Consider the following 17,952-nt stretch of genomic DNA (forward strand, 5'->3'; position numbering starts at 1 on the left):
CAACATATTGTTTCTTTTGAAAGTCTACTCACGATACTTGACTAGAAATTTGAGCTAATTGGCAAAGAAAAAAGAGAATCTTTTTTACCCCAAGGGCAACGGAATCTTTCAAAACAGATCTTATTTTCACACTTGTGCATTAATTTTTTCAAAAGGGATATAAACCCCGCAGTTTTAACGCGAAATTTTTAGCATGATGGTTCTCTGATCTTAGTTTGTATTCTCAACAGTTAAGGCTAGTTGTGATCCAAACGTTTGAAAATTATCTAAGCGAATTGGCTGAGATGCGTTTTGACAACGCGAATGCAGCTTTATAGAGGCCCCATTAGGGGTTTTAGGGATACGGGATATTTGGGGAAAAATTATAGGGATACAGGATATTTCAGGGAAAACTTATAGGGATATGGGATATTAAGAAAAGAGATCGTGGGATATCGAACTTCAAAGTTTTTCAGGAATTAATGGATACGGGATATTTAGGCCAAAATTAATGGGATACGGGATACTCGGACCCCCCCCCCCCCCTATTGGGCCTCTTTATATAATTTAAACGAAAAGAAGAACACACACAGCCAGTCAGACTTCGGCTTATAAGCAAACCTTTATTCATCCTTGAAAAGCTATGAATATACATAAATCAAGGACACAAATTACCATTATTTTAATAAGCTTTTTAACCAAATATTTCAACAGGAGAATTCCAATTCAGCAGAGCCGGTTTATATGGAGTCCTGTCTAACTATTTATTACTGAGGAAATATTGAAAATACAAGTTCAAAAATATACTTGAAAACTTATGTTTAAAAAAGGTTACTTGTTGCTAGTATCGCAATTACTTCACTTAATTGTACAAACTAAGGCTAAAAACGAAAGTTGAACACAAGGACCAAGTACATTTTCCAAAGGAAATCCTGTGTTCCATGTTGATGCAGCTTGGTAGCTGAGGAAAAAGAGGCAAAATACAGTTAACGTTATTAGTGAAGCAAAGTAATTAACTGTAACTACTCTAGCCAATCACAAACGACACAGACAATCCAGTGATCCAATCAAAACTCGAAGCAAATGCATGTAGCCGGCGCGAAGCGCGGGAAAACGTGCGTGCGCGAGTCACGATTGGTTTTGGTTTTTGTTCTGAATGACTGAGAAAGTGGCGCGAGATTTTTAAACCAATCACTAAGCGTAGTAATGCAAAACTAAAGCAAACGCAAATTACTTTCGATACTCAAGTGAAAACCGCTCTAGTAAGGCTTTTAGTAAATTAAGTTCAAGTCTGTAGCTATTATTAATCTAGCGGGACTCTCAGCTTAATGGTCGCCACGAAGACTGACAATTAAAGGACACTATTTTCAATTACTGTAAAAGATTAGATTCTTTGTGGCGTCCAAATTTTAAATAACCGCCACCCTCGAATAAGCGCCGCACTTGAGGCGCGAAAAATTTAATAAGCGCCCCGGCGCTTTTTCGAGTAAATACGGTACTTGTTCGATCTTTTTTGCACTGTGGAATCTTTTTATCAAATTTATTTGTTTATTTTGTGGCATTGATAATGAGGAAAGGGAAGTTTTGTTAATCAGCCCTCGAGACACCGTGCCTTTAAGATTGGGGAAGGTCATTTAGATCTAGTATGAGCCTCTAGTCACACCTTATGCAGTTGGACTGCAGTTGCCCGAGTTGCATTCACCAGCTGATCCACACATCTCGGTGCAAAGTAAAGCATCACCACACGGGCAGCCAGGTCCAAAACCCGGACAGTCGTCACAAATTTCGTCTGTAAAAAGGAATTCAAAATTAAACGACAAACATCAGAAATATACTACTTCTGTCTTCTGGGGTTGAAGTAACCTTTGCAACAAGCAAAATGGGAAACGTTCTGATGGACCCCTGGTGGTTCTTTAAAGAGCCTCTTAGTGATTTTGGACCGGAACGGAACACGTTTTTTTTCTGTTATATTGTATATTCCGCCATCCTGTACGTAATTACACCCTATCCCCTATTAGCGTCCAGTCGCTCACTATCGGGGATTTCGCAGATTTTTGGTCTAAACTGTTCTGAAATTAGTGGTAGGCAACTGATATTTGAACATCTAAAGTAAAATGACAGGTAAAATTTGCGGAGAGAACTCCGTCAAAGCATGGCTATAAATGTCGATTTTTTGAAGACGCGCGGAAACAACTTAGAGGGTTTAGCGTCAATTTTTCAAGTTGTAATCCATTTCCATCCTAGCCATCCGCAATCAAAGATGCTTGTTGACAGTTTCAGTGCTCTAATATAGCAATTGTTAATAAAAATGGACCATTATTTTTCGGTTTCCTACGACATAAATATATATTTTGCTGTTCAAATTCGCTAAAACTGAGTTGCTCTGTTATCTTGTATTTTAAGACATTCCATATTTGAGACTGTAACCTACTTCCTCTCTTCAACAAATCAGAAGTGGTTCTCTTCTTTTTACCTGGATAAAAAAACAAACAAACAAGGAGATATCTGTTTAGAGTAAGGATCAAGCTACAAGACATTTCTAAATCAACATAAACCTAAAATGAAGCAATGGTCAAGTCCATGATACTAGTATCATGAGAAACGCATGCACGGAATACGCTACTAAATGTCGGCAGTCTTATTATTATTATTTTCTTTTTTTTTAAAAAAAATTATGTCCTTGTGTCTGGGGAAAAACGCTATATACTATTACAGCTTGCTCCGAAAACTTTTACCAATTCTTGAATTCGAGAATTTCCTTTTGTCGTGGCACAAAAGTGGTTATGATTTTAGTTCGGTGTGCTATTCTAGCTTTAAACCTGGACATAAAATTACATCTTCGGTTTTACTTGAAGAGGTTTAAACGTGACAAACGTCACAATAAACGGCGATTTGCCAGTAATGGCGTAATTCCATCTTCCTCCAATACAGTAAAAACCCGCGAGTAAGGACCTATTGTTTTTCAGATTAGCCCAAACAGGTTCTTACATAAAGGGTTATTAACACAAATTTAGGCTAATTAGGTTCTTGATAGGTTCTTAATTTCTGAGGAAAAATTTCAATGTTGTTAAATAGAGATTTTAGTGGTATTGAGCCTTTTTCTTGTATAAAATTTGCATTACATTGCATCTGGGGTAATAAGGCTTCTAGGTTACGTATCTCCAAAGAGGATCCAGAGTGTTATCTTAATCATATTTCCCAAAAGTAAACAACTTTATTTAATCAATTTTAGAAAATAAGAGCCTGTTTTCAAATTTTAGGCTAAATAGGTTCTTATTAAATGGTATCTAATTTGCAAATTTAGCTTAACAGGTTCTTAAATGTTAGGTTCTTACTTGCGGGTTTTTACTGTATCCCTGATAAGTTTTAAAAGAATCTATGACCAAAATTCAGAGAACTCAAGCTTCTCAAAATAACACCTTGACAAAAAATTTTGCTATTAAATTTATTAATAACCAAGAGTTTAAAATTGTTTCTACAGGTCATATATCATAAAAATTTGCATACCACAGTTGCTAGCGGTGCATTCTCCAGTGTGACAACCCTCGCTCTTGCAAATCTCGTAAGCGTCACAACCACAGCCGGGGCCAAACCCTGAACAGTCTGGGCAATCATTGGCTGTGAAAACGAGAACAAAAACCAAACTTTAACAAGTTTTAACAACCCCTCCCCTTCTTGCTCACTTTAGATTTCTTACATGTTTTTTCTTAAGTTTTCAGTGTTTAAATAATGTCAAAGTTTTTTGTTCAAGAACAGGTTTATTAAGTAAAGGGCTTTTGCAGCTGACAGTTATAAATCTTTAGGGGCTAGGTCACGGTATTTTAGGTAATTCTATTTTTTTCGTTAAATAAAAGCTGTAAACTTCAAATTGGCAGAGCAAAAGTCATTAATGGGCAAAATCACGGCCACATAACAAAAAAGGATGGTTTTTGAGCATTGTAAATGACACTTTCATACAAATTGAGATAAACTTAAAAAAAGTCGGGCCAACGTTTTTTTTACGTTTACCCGAACGCAATCCGTTTTAATCTTCTCAAATTTTGCCCATCCTTGCCCCTTTTTGGCCTTTCTGTGTTTCTTTTGAGTTATTCTACAGTTTTAAGCCGTTATTGTGATATTTCAGTTAATTCTATGAAAAGTTGGTCAGTGCCGAAGTTGCCTAAAATTGCGTGACATAGCCCCTTTCATCCCACGCATCCAGACCCTCAGCATTCGAATCTGGCTTGATTGTGTAAAGTGTTTCTCTGCCTAGATTAGGTTATCTTTTGAGCAGGATCGATTCTATATTATATGACTTACGTTCTCTCTTTTTCAAAAAGTCAGCCATTGTTCTTTTCCTTTTACCTGAAAACAAAACCAGACAAATAACGACAACTGAAAAACATCGTAACTTGCAATTGACAACTGTGAAGAATAGTTGCACTTTTCTTGCTACTTGCAATGCAACATTTTTTGCATTGTAGATTGATAAAATTGGGTGCTACCGCTTTTTGCAACTGGATGCAACGATTGCTGCATTGCATATTGCCAGCAAAATTGCGTCATGGAAATATGGCCTTCAGAGGTTCACTAATTAAACTATCACAATAAAGAATCAAAGATATGAATTATTAAGTTACAATGTTCTGTACAATTTCAAACAATTTAGAACAATGATTTTGGTTACAGTGGAAAGAATCAAAACATCTTCTTTTAAAACTGTATATCAAATAGTATGTAAAATTGTTTTTACAGGTCATATAGCATAAAAATTTCTTCCCATAAGCATTAGATCTGCCTGCACTAAAAGTGATTTTAAACAGAAACTTAAGACATTTTTATTTAGCAAGGCATTTTGTTAGTTTATATTAAGATTTTTTTTATATATAGTTTTCTGCAAATTTTTTTTCTTATCGCCAATTGTAAATAGTGTAGGTTTCGTTTTTAATTTTCTAAAGATTGTAAATAGGTTCTTATTTTTGTATCTATTGTGATGTTTGTAATGCGCATTTGATTATTTTATAGCAAATGCGCAATATAAATATTAAATATTATTATTATTATTATTATTATTATTATTATTATTATTATTATTATTATTATTAGGTCATATAGCATAAAAATTTGCGTACCACAGTTGCTAGCGGTGCATTCTCCAGTGTGACAACCCTCGCTCTTGCAAATCTCGTAAGCGTCACAACCACAGCCGGGGCCAAACCCTGCACAGTCTGGGCAATCATTGGCTGTAAACGCGAGAACAAACACAAACACATTGAATACTGTAATGTTCAACGCTGGAAAGTTCAATGTAAGAACTAAAAGTTTCGGCAGTGCTGCCTTCATTAGTAGTAAAAAGTGAAAATGTCGTTGCTCACGTATGCGAAAAAACGATAGAAATTAATTTCAATTAATTTCATTTCATTTCACAAAGGTTACCATTTTCTTTTGTTTTTAAACAACCCTGATTTTCTCGAAATCTAGATTGACTCTTGGTATTTATTTTTTGATTTGTTAAAGTATAGTAGATTGACTAGCTGTTGACAAAATTTTAGAAAAATCTGTAAGAGCGTTTTCAAGTAAATCAAGAATGAATTTTTCAGAAATATCCCGTTTTAATATGAAATAGGCGCTTTTTTAAAGCATGCGAAACTAGCTTGATTGTGTCACGTTTTTCTCTGTCTACATAAGGTTATCTTTTGACCTGGATCGATTCTACATTATATGACTCACGTTCTCTTTTCGGCAAATAGCCAGCCATCTCTCTTTTCCTTTTTCCTGAAAAAGAAACCAGACAAATATATAACGACCACTGAAAACATTGTAAGATGCGATTAACAACTGTGAAGGATAGTAGCACTTTTCTTGCTACTCACAACGTAACTTTTTTGCATTGTAGTTTGATAAAATGAGGTGCTATCGTTTTTGCAACTGGATGCAACGATTGCTGCGTTGCAAATTGCAAGGAAAATTGCGTCATGTAAATACCTAAAGGTTACTATTGTTAGCGGCTACTAATTTTAGCGAATTTAGCGAGTTGGGCAAAAATCGCTAAATTTAGTACTCGCTAAAATTTGTCTCGATCAAATTTAATACTCATAAATTTTATGTACCCCCCTCCCACCCTTTCGGGAAGCAAAATTAAGCATAGTCGACTTGAAAAATTCTTTTAAAAATAGATGCTGGTAGCTTTGTTCTTTCTGTCAATGCAAATGTTCGTTCAATTTCAAGTGAGTTTGTTCTTTTATTGAACATTTATTTCCATCTTAGCTATATGTTCATTAAAAACTGGTTTACACGATATCACTAACTTTTTAAATTTTTCGGACAATCGCTAAATTAAATAGTCGCTTAATCTTGCTCCAAAAAACAAAAATTAGTAGCCGCTAAAAATAGTAACCTTAAGCTATGGCCTTAAGAGGGCGCACATTATACGAAATATAGTACTTAACTGGTCACTAATTAAATCATCACAATAAAGACCAATAAAGAATCTAAGACATGAATTATTTAGTAACAATGTTGTGTACGATTTCAAAGAATTTGGAATAATGATTTTGGTTACAGTGGGAAGTACCAAAACATCTTTTTTAAATGACTATGTATCAAATATTATGTAAAATTGTTTCTACAGGTCATATAGCATAAACATTTGCATACCACAGTTGCTAGCGGTGCATTCTCCAGTGTGACAACCCTCGCTCTTGCAAATCTCGTAAGCGTCACAACCACAGCCGGGGCCAAACCCTGCACAGTCTGGGCAATCATTGGCTGTAAACACGAGAACAAATACAAACACATTGAATACTGTAATGTTCAACGCTGGAAAGTTCAATGCAAGAACTAAAAGTTTCGGCAGTGCTGCCTTCATTAGTAGTAAAAAGTGAAAATGTCGTTGCTCACGTATGCGAAAAAACGATAGAAATTAATTTCAATTAATTTCATTTCATTTCACAAAGGTTACCATTTTCTTTTGTTTTTAAACAACCCTGATTTTCTCGAAATCTAGATTGACCCTTGGTATTTTTTTTTTGATTTGTAAAAGTATAGTAGATTGACTAGCTGTTGACAAAATTTTAGAAAAATCTGTAAGAGTGTTTTCAAGTAAATCAAGAATGAATTTTTCAGAAATATCCCGTTTTAATATGAAATAGGCGCTTTTTTAAAGCATGCGAAACTAACTTGATTGTGTCACGTTTTTCTCTGTCTACATAAGCCTGGTTTTCACTAGCGACGCAAGCACAAGCGCAAGAATAACAGCTCTTATTTCACCGTGAAAACGGGTTCGACTCGAGCAAAAGTACGAGCGCATTGCAGTTTTATGCTAGTGCTTGTGCTTGCGGCAAGGACAAGAAGAAGGATCAAAATTTGTCCTTTTTGCGTGATTGCGCTTATGCTTGCGCTTGCGCTTGCGTGGCTAGTGAAAACCAGGCTATAAGGTTATCTTTTGAGCTGGATCGATTCTACATTATATGACTCACGTTCTCTTTTCGGCAAATAGCCAGCCATCTCTCTTTTCCTTTTTCCTGAAAAAGAAACCAGACAAATATATAACGACCACTGAAAACATTGTAAGATGCGATTAACAACTGTGAAGAATAGTAGCACTTTTCTTGCTACTCACAACGTAACTTTTTTGCATTGTAGTTTGATAAAATGAGGTGCTATCGTTTTTGCAACTGGATGCAACGATTGCTGCGTTGCAAATTGCAAGGAAAGTTGCGTCATGTAAATACCTAAAGGTTACTATTGTTGGCGGCTACTAATTTTAGCGAATTTAGCGAGTTGGGCAAAAATCGCTAAATTTAGTACTCGCTAAAATTTGTCTCGATCAAATTTAATACTCATAAATTTTATGTACCCCCCTCCCACCCTTTTGGGAAACAAAATTCAGCATAGTCGACTTGAAAAATTCTCTTAAAAATAGATGCTGGTAGCTTTGTTCTTTCTGTCAATGCAAATGTTCGTTCAATATCAAGTGAGTTTGTTCTTTTATTGAACATTTATTTCCATCTTAGCTATATGTTCATTAAAAACTGGTTTACACGATATCACTAACTTTTTAAATTTTTCGGACAATCGCTAAATTAAATAGTCGCTTAATCTTGCTCCAAAAAACAAAAATTAGTAGCCGCTAAAAATAGTAACCTTAAGCTATGGCCTTAAGAGGGCGCACATTATACGAAATATAGTACTTAACTGGTCACTAATTAAATCATCACAATAAAGACCAATAAAGAATCTAAGACATGAATTATTTAGTAACAATGTTGTGTACGATTTCAAAGAATTTGGAATAATGATTTTGGTTACAGTGGGAAGTACCAAAACATCTTTTTTAAATGACTATGTATCAAAAAGTATGTAAAATTGTTTCTACACGTCATATAGCATAAACATTTGCATACCACAGTTGCTAGCGGTGCATTCTCCAGTGTGACAACCCTCGCTCTTGCAAATCTCGTAAGCGTCACAACCACAGCCGGGGCCAAACCCTGCACAGTCTGGGCAATCATTGGCTGTGAACACGAAAGTAAAAAAAGAAGTCCACTTTAGCTTTCTTATTATGTTTGTTCTTAAGTTTTCAGTGTTTGAATAATGTCAAAGTTTTTTCTTCAAAAACATATGTCTGATCTATTAACGGGACTGTGGCACGACTGAGTTAAGTTTATTATATTAAGATTTGCCAAATACTTGCTATGACGTAATGCTTGCAAAGAAATTACTTCTATGGACGGAAATGACAAACCCATAGCTTCATTGCAATAACCAAATGTGTCTCCCGGGCGTTATAATTTAAGTTACAAGCAAACGAGATTAACTTTGAAAACTGTTCATCCCAAAAATATTTCAAAAACCCATATCGCAATCCGTCTCAATCTTCGTCAATTTTTCTTTTCAGTATTTGCTGTGTCATTGAAATGTTCCTTCGCTGTTAAAAAAAAGTTATTTTTATATCTCACCGAAAGTTTTCGTCATTTCCTTTGCCTTTTGTTCATGTTGGCTAAAATCCGTGACACAGTCCCTTTTAGGGGGAGGGATGAGGATGTCGCGGCCTCCCCCTCCCTCCCCCTCCAGGTACATTTTGTTTGCGTTAAATTTCACAGCTGACAGTTATAATTTTTACCGATTGTAACAGTTTAATCCGATGCCTCCAGACCCTCAGCATTCGAATCTGGCTTGATTGTGTCAAGTTTTTCTCTGCCTAGATTTGGTTATCTTTTCAGCAGGATCAATTCTATATTATATGGCTTACGTTCTCTCTTTGGCAAAAAGTCAGCCATCTCTCTTTTTCTTTTACCTGAAAACAAAACCAGACAAATAACAACCACTGAAAAACATCGTAACTTGCAATTGACAACTGTGAAGGATAGTTGCACTTTTCTTGCTACTTGCAACGCACCTTTTTTTGCATTGTTGATTGATAAAATGGGGTTGCTATTGCTTTTTGCAACTGGATGCAACGATTGCTGCGTTGCAAATTGCCAGGAAAATTGCGTCATGTAAATATGGCCTTAAGAGGGTGCACATCAAAAGAGATAAAATGTTTAAGTTGTCACTAGTAAAATAAACACAATATAGAATCTAATCCATGAATTATTAAGTAACATTATTATACATTGGTGTCACCAGCTTGATTTTGATTGGCTATAAGCACGCAGCTAATTCTTGCTTGCTGTTTCTCTTACGTCATACCTACAGACATTAGATTTTACATATGTAGAAGTGACGTCATACCTACAGACAATAGTTTTATGCATGCAGAAGCGACGAAAGGTTGTAACCTTATAAAAGTATATTTTGTGCGCGCTCTTGTCTTTACAAGTGCAGCTCAGGAATGTGCATAATAAAACAATTATTGGATTCGGTTTTCGCATGATAGCGATAATTATCAAGGCCTCAGTTTCTGTTATCCGCCTCAGCCTTCGGCTTCGGCAGATAACAGAGACTTTAGCCTTGATAATTATCGCTATCATGCTCAACCTCATCCAATAATTGTTAAATGTTGTGTTCGATTTCAAAAAATTTAGAATAATGATTTTGGTTACATTAGTTTTGGTTACATTTTGGTTAGATGTCCAAAATTAGTTGAGGGTACTTTTCCTCTTAGCTAAACATTTTCGACATGTTAATAAAGTTATTATTATTATTGTTATTATTATTATTATTATTATTATTATTATTATTATTATTATTATTATTATTACAGTGGTAAGAAACAAAACAACTTCATTTAAAACCATGTATCAAATAAGTATAGTAATTGGACCGAGTGGAGTACAATTCAGGGAGTAATCGGGCGAGTAATTCAAAATCGGCCGAGCGCGCAGCGCGAGGACGATTTGAAATTACGAGTACGATTACTCTCTGAATTGTACGACACGAGGTCCAATTACTAATTAATCGTATCAATAACAAAATTCGAGGTTAGGAAGTCTTTGAGAATCTTTTTTAGTGTGAAAAGTCAATGGTAAATTCAACTGGTTGTACAAACAGTGGGAAAACAGCAAGAAAGAACCCATTTATATGCGCGTGATTGACGCGCGAATGGCGTAGGTGTCCAATTACAGGTATCCAATTTGAAGTTGCTCAAATTGGATACCTGTAATTGGACACCCACGTGATCTCGTGCTGATTGCGCGACAAATAGGGGCGCGCAGAACCAATCAAAATCGAAAATTTTGTTATAGATACGATTATATGTAAAATTGTTGCTACAGGTCATATATCATAACAATTTGCATACCACAGTTGCTAGCGGTGCATTCTCCAGTGTGACAACCCTCGCTCTTGCAAATCTCGTAAGCGTCACAACCACAGCCGGGGCCAAACCCTGCACAGTCTGGGCAATCATTGGCTGTGAACATGAGAGTAAAAAACAAACTTTTACAAAACGTTCACTTTAGCTTTCTTATTAAGTTTCAAAAACAGGTCTAAGGGGAGGGTTGAGGATGTTGCAATCTCTCCCTCCTAAGAAAATTTTCAATGCTGCACGTTAAAAAACGCGTCATTTTTCAAATGACTGTTATTTTTTTTTTGGACCAGTTCATAGCTGTTATTCAGGGCCCAGTTGTTTAAATTGTGGGAAACGCTATCCACAGGATAAATTTCTGTCCCGTGGATACTGAAGCATGTTTTGTTAACACGTATTCTCTGGATAGCGATTTATTTGGTGGATAGCGTTATCCACCACTAATCTCGTTCCCAGATCTCTTGTGGACGAAGCCAGAAATCTGGGATCAAGATTAATCCACCACTTAAACAACTGGACCCAGACCCTTAGCATGCGAATCTGTAGCATGATCGTGTCGAGAGATTTCCTTGACTAGATTAGGTTATCTTTTGAAATGATTGATTTTATATAATATAACTTACGCTCTCTCTTCAGTAATAAGTCAGCCATCACGGTTCTTTTCTTTGCTGAAAAGGAAAAAAGACAAAAAATGACTGACGACTTAAAAACATTCTAAAGTTGTGATTAACTTGTCAAACGCAGCATCTTGTCTAGAAATACTGCAAAAATAAGAAAACAGTTCTACTTTTACTGCTACTCGCAACGCAACATTTTGTCGCATTACGGGTTGCTTAAATGAGGTATCATACATGAAAGGTTTTTGGCAAATGGAAATGCATCGTTTTGGTTGCTTTACATGTTTGCAGCTTACGGTCCGCCATGCAAGAGGGCAAGCTTCGCTCTGGGACATTCAAAACAGACGAAAGCCAAGCATGACTAATTGAATTCGCTTTGTTTTGTCCCAGCGCGTTGCTTGCCCTCCAGCAAAGTGTTATTTTTGTAGCAAGTGATCGTTAGCTGTAAAGGGGCCATGACCTGTTGATTGGCGTTAAGAGGGTGCCAATTATAGGAATGCGGTACTTTGCAGAGGGGGGAGGGACAGGAGAGTAATTTCCCTCCTCCTTACTTTTTTGCGCCAATTTCTCCCTCCTCCCTACTTTTTGCAAGGCACAAATTTAACAATCACCACAACGAATCTAGGATATGAATTCAGTAACAATGTTATGTACGATTTTGAATTATTTGGAATGATAATTTTAGATACAGTTGAAGGGAAAAGAACTTCATTTTAAACTATATATAAAAAAGCATATAGCATTAAAATCCCGGGGGGAGGGTACTCCCTTATAAGGGCTTAACGGGGACGTGCGGCCCGATAGGGTATGGTTTTCAGGCTTTTTTGTCTTGAACGGGGTATATATTTCAACCCTTTTCAGTTGTCTTAAACGGGGTATCTTTACACGGACCAATGTCAAACAGATTAGGCTTATATGCCTGCAGAGGTGTAAATTTATACAAACTTAGCCACAAGCCGAATTTCCACAAATTCTTCCGTATAACCGACTTACGTTGATTTCGGCATTGATACTTAGCTTAATTCGTGATTACAACAAAGCCAGTGAGGTACTTGTTTATGTCTTAGACGGGGTATCAAAAATTGGCATTCTGTCTTAAACAGGGTAGGAAAATCAGAGGTTCGTGTCTTAAACAGGGTCAGGGTTTAGGAGGCCGGGCCGCACCTCCCTACCCGAGATTATGTCAAGTGCCCCCGTCCCCCGGGGATTAAAATTTACATACTGCAGGAGTGACAATCTCCAGTTCCACAGCCCTGGCTCTCGCAGTATTTTTTAGCATCACACGGGCAGCCAGGTCCAAAACCTTCACAATCTGGGCAGTCGCTAGCTGTGAAAACGAGAACAAAAAACAAAATTTAGGACCAAGTTGTTTAAAACACAATTAAGCTAGTCAAAGATTGTATAGCATTCTAATATGTGAATGTTCCCTGGGCTATTCGCTATGTTGCTGTTTTAAAATAAGAGAGATTAAGCATGACGTTTATTTTTCCCGCGAACGGCAAAAATTCAACTTCTGCCGTCTGCCGTTTGGTGTTTATACACAGAAATGAGTAGTTTTGTGTTTGTCGTGAAGGTGGGATTTTTTCCCTATTTTTATGAGAAATTGGTTTTAGAATTCGATAAAAAGGAAACAAAATGAAAAGCAAGCTCGCGTTTGCCGTTTGCCGTATAACGTCATGCTTAATCTCTCTATTGATTTAATTGTGAGACTGATTTAATTGGAGGCCCTACTTAGCGAATAATTAACGCGTTTTATTTGAACTAAGTAGAGAACTGCAAAGTTGACGATTTTATTTAATGGACGCCTTGTTCCCGTTCTCCAAACCCGAGCCTCCTTAACAGCGGTAATTTTGGTGGGCGTTGCGTGACAAATTATTAAATTGGTGGGCGTTGCGTGACAAATTATTAAATTTATCGGGTTAACTTGTAGCATTGTAGAATTGTAGCAGTACATCAAGGGTTCTAATATGTGAATGTTCCCTGGGCTATTCCCTAAGTAGTAGCACTTTTATTCTATGTTGCTGTTTTAAAATGGATTCCAGATTGACAGATTTTTTACTTACGTTCTCTTCTCGACAAAGCTTGTAGTACCCTGTCTTCTGCTGCCCTGTGTTTCAAAGCTCTGCGGGCGGGCGCTGAAAAAAAAGAAGATTTATTTAGCCTCAGAAAAAATAACGTGTATTCGACAAATCCATCTCTAATAAACAGATATGTTTAACAGATATGTCCAGGATTAAACGCTAATGAGATGCACGTTCCTCATGACATGCATCACAAAGTGTCCTTATTAATAAAATTCACCAAAACACACCAAATTTTGTCAAATATGAAGTAATATGGAAATGTCAAATAACACAGTCAAACATGAATACTCATTAAACAGTTCAATCCTGGACATAAGTGGTAATTTAAATGTTGTACATTAAATGTAATTCTCGTTTCTGTTCTTCTTGCCAAGAATCGTAAGAATCGTATAGTCTTCTCATCCGCGAAGTAAGTGTGCAGAGTTAAAATGCACTGAACAAAAAGTAGTCCACTAGAAATGGTTAAGATAAGGACCGTCGTAGCTTACGGATCAGATGCGACTAGGATTATTGCTACCCCCTCCCTCCCCCCGTTACACTCAACATTTCGTCAGACTTTACATAAAGGAGCTGTGTCTCGATATCTTAACTCGTAAGGATGGGCCGATATCGGTTTTTCAAAACGATACGATACCGATACGATACTGGCCTTTTTATGCGATGTCGATATCAATACCAAAGCTATGACGTCATTGACTTAGCTGGCATGTCACATGATTTGTTTGACAAACATTGGACAGTCTGGTAAATGTTGATCATTTTTTTCTAAGTCGCATAAACAACGTGAAGAAAACAAGTCAGAAGAAGCCAAAGATTTACATTTAGTTCGAGTTAGCGGGGTTGTCCAATTTTTTTCGAGTTCGATTAAACCGAGTAAAAATGATAGAAAAGTGGGGTCAAATCCAAGGGAAATGGAAGTTAGTTCGCGTTAGCGGGGTTGTTCGACTTATCCGAGTTCGATTAAACCGAGTAAAAATGATAGAAAAGTGGGGTCAAATCCAAGGGAAATGGAAGTTAGTTCGCGTTAGCGGGGTTGTTCGACTTATCCGAGTTCGAGTTAACCGAGTAAAAATGACTGAAAAGTGGGTTCAATTCCAAGGCAAATGGAAACTAGTTCGAGTTTAATAGCGGGGTTGTTCGAGTTATCCGAGTTCGAGCTACCGGGGTTCTACTATACTTTCGACCAAAGAACGCGCGAGAATTTTCTCAGTTATAGTATAAGTAGCATCCACTTACTATTGTCACAGTCAGCAAACGAGCATCCCCCAAAGTTTGTGCATCCTGCAGCTTCGCAGTTGTGTAAATCACTACAGTAGCAGCCCACTACACTCGCTGGAGACAGACCTCTGCAGTCTGCGCAAATGGCCGAGGGGTCTGTGAAACGAACACAACAGAAACACAAGCGTCAGAAACATTATTTAAAGGGGCTTTGCCAGGGATTTTAACAGATTTTTGAACAGCCAAGATATATCTTTGTGTCGTAGGGAACCTAAAAGTTATGGTCTATTTTTTATTAACAATTGCTATATTAGAGCACTGAAACTTTTTGCAAGCGTCTTTGGCTGCGGATGGGTAGGATGGAAATGGATTGCAACTAAACAGGCTAAACATTTCAAGTTGTTTCCCGGCGCGCGTCTTCAAAAAAAATCGATATTTTATAGCCGTGACTTGATTTAACTTTTTCTCCGCGAATTAAGATTGTATCTTCCTTTAGATGTTCAAAGATTTTTTCCGGCAACCACTAATTTCAGAACAGTTTAGACCAAAAATCTGTGAAATCCCCGTGACATAGCTCCTTTAAGCTAGAATAAACTATGAAACAAAAAGGGGAAATAATGTTTGAGAGATAAGAAGAACGGATTTAAGCTTGAGCAGTCAGCATTCAGTATTTGCGCGTAAATGCATAAATGCCATTGGAAAAAGAAAAACGCCGATGAAGTTACAGGATTTCCGAAACGTCTGGGATTTTTTAAACATTTAGCGCTAGATAACACAGCTGATAACAAAACCACAATTTTCAACTCAATGAGAAAAAAAAAACCTGTAAACTCTTCTGGCGAATAAACCCAATTAACAGTTTGCATTTACAAGTGCGCGTCATTTTTACGCAATAACTGTTTGACATACTAAACTTATAAACCGCTGAGTCGTGCAATAAACAATAAACAAAAGCTATGGATGCGATAAAGGATTTATATAACTTTTACTTCGATTCGTCAAAGATTTTGGCGCGCTATTCGTAAATCGAGAGATTGTAAGGTACAGTTTATCCTAAAAAAATCCAAAAGAGACGCAGGAACGAAAAATAAAAGAGGAAAGGGCGTTTTTTGTTATTTGGTCTTAATTAACAGTGGCTTAAAGTTTTGAATCTATTATAGAAAGATATCGAGAAAACTACAAAAGCGCGCGCAAATCAATTAACAAATAACAATGCTGTTAACAGTTGCTTTCAATGAAAAGAAGAGAATTTCTTCGCCTTAAATCTGAATTTAGAAAACTCTCCAACTTACAACGGAATTAAAAAACTCTTGAAATATATTTTTCTATCCGTATTTTGAAGTAAATCGAAAACGCTTCACTACTTCTCGACACCCCAATGAGAGTTGACGATTTTAGCTGCCACGGTCACGAAACGACAAAATATAGAATATTTTAAAGAAAAAATTACTCACCCCGCGGTTCGAATGGAAAACGTGCAGCCGAGCAAACGGCAACGGTGAGAAACAGCAAAAACATGGAAACGTTTTTCATCTTAAGAAACTGTCGGCTTGATTTCTGGAATCGAAGTTGCTGGCAAGCTGAGATGCTTCTTGCAAGAGTCGATGGATCAACTGATAGAAATTGTTACTTGTGTGGTCGCTTATATATGCTGCTAATAGACCGTTACTTTTGTTCTACTCTAATAGACTGCAACTAATGTCAAATTATTCATCTTGAAAGCCCGCCATTCGTGTAGTAACAGCCAGCCTGTTGCTTGTCGTCTTTTCATTTGTTCAAGTAACTTCCAAATTTTCATTCTATTACGTTCAAATTAAGTTCAAAATATCTCTAAGTTGGGAAAATAACGCTATTTTTAACGCCAACTTCCAAGATAGGGTTTCCGCGCGAAATAGTTACTAGCATAATTATTTTATAAGCTTGACTAGCTGTTTGAATAATTAATCTACAGAACCGCTTCTTCACCTTCTAAAGTCAACAGTTTTAATAAACTTAAATCAATATTTGACATAGCTTCTATAGAAAGAGCACAATGTATGTGAATAAATAATGCTTTTTGTATTGAATACCTCGTCAACTAAAGACTAATTAAATCAGTCTTTCTAAAACTACACTTAATTGTCAAAGGAGCTAAAAAACTAAATTCTTCGCTGATAAAAGGGAGGGACTGGCAAAGCGAAGGACAGACTGTTCCTAACAAGTAACAAAACGGTGTCACTATTTTTTATTTTATAAACTGACAATTCACTGACCTCCACATTACCACTCGAACCTGACAAAGAGCTAAACTTTTAACTGTCAAATGGCTTAAAATTTTCAAGAGTGAGTGTCAATTGTAACCTTCTAAACGTTTATTAAAAAGAGCGGCCAGACACAGCACTTAGCTTATAGACAACATAATTATTTTTGCCGGGCATTGCTGCACGTATCAAACTGCAAATCCAAACTAATCCACCCGCGACGGAATAATTTGTTATTACCCTCCAGGTCCGTTATTTAAAGCTTGCCTTCGTCTGTTGCTTTCATATTCAAAACTTTTATCATTTCATTGTCTGATCGATAAAAAAGTACTGGTCTTATAATATGTTAACTTTAAAACGTGAGTGTACACTGTGCGATGAGCTTGCAGCGACATTGAAGCAGATATCAGAAAAGTTTTGGCGCCAAGACAAAAATATTTTTCCCTTTTGTAAAACATGAATCCTACGTTTGATTTAATTTATGGAAAGCTAAAAATGCCACTGCATTGCTTGCAATTCCTTATCTTTACAAACATCACGGGAACGCTTCTGTTATTCTTATGCAAACAACTACTTCTAATCGTAAATTATTTAATTATTCACAGCGCGCCTTTTTTCCAATTGAGTTCAACTTAAAATTGTGCTCGCTACTTAAATAACTGGCTATAAAATTGTCATCGTGCTTAAAGCTAACTTGAAAATGAAAGCAAGTGGAAGAAGATACGAGATTTATTTTACGGATGCCATATTCTCCAGGCAAAATGTGCGCGCGCGAAATATCCACCACAGTATTTGCGCGCAATTTTTTTACGGCATGTTTTACTTGACTTGTTCTGACGTGCACCGCATACGGAAAAGTCTTTCATGATTAATATATATTTTGTCATGCTAGCTCTGTTTTGTTTGAATTAATAGCCCAACGCCCCCTATTCTCACTCGACCTACCGCAAACAAATTTTAATTTACCGCTGCGGCACAATATTATTTACCGAAGTCGTGCAGTGTGTATGTTAATTTGGCCTTAATGGTTGATCTGGTCGCCGGTTAAACACAAAACACACAAATCAAATTCATGGCCGTTTTTC

General features: G+C 36.7%; 1 protein-coding gene across 1 annotated transcript; it reads right to left on the reverse strand.

The window, feature by feature from the left end:
- Positions 1-582: 582 nt before the first annotated feature.
- On the reverse strand, positions 583-16,444 carry LOC144628318 (uncharacterized). Its single transcript, XM_078486410.1, has 17 exons — positions 16,082-16,444; positions 14,646-14,783; positions 13,389-13,460; positions 12,548-12,652; positions 11,332-11,376; positions 10,703-10,813; positions 9,212-9,256; positions 8,364-8,474; positions 7,437-7,481; positions 6,616-6,726; positions 5,689-5,733; positions 5,091-5,201; positions 4,279-4,323; positions 3,487-3,597; positions 2,411-2,452; positions 1,643-1,768; positions 583-940 (listed from the first exon to the last, which is right to left on the reverse strand). Exons 1-16 carry the CDS (start codon positions 16,158-16,160, stop codon positions 1,644-1,646), a joined length of 1,341 nt encoding a protein of 446 aa, XP_078342536.1. The 5' UTR covers positions 16,161-16,444; the 3' UTR covers positions 583-940; position 1,643.
- Between the last annotated feature and the right edge of the window lie 1,508 nt (positions 16,445-17,952).

This window comes from Oculina patagonica, chromosome 10, assembly GCF_052425735.1.
Source record: "Oculina patagonica isolate OP01 chromosome 10, crgOcupat, whole genome shotgun sequence".
NCBI lineage: Eukaryota > Metazoa > Cnidaria > Anthozoa > Scleractinia > Oculinidae > Oculina > Oculina patagonica.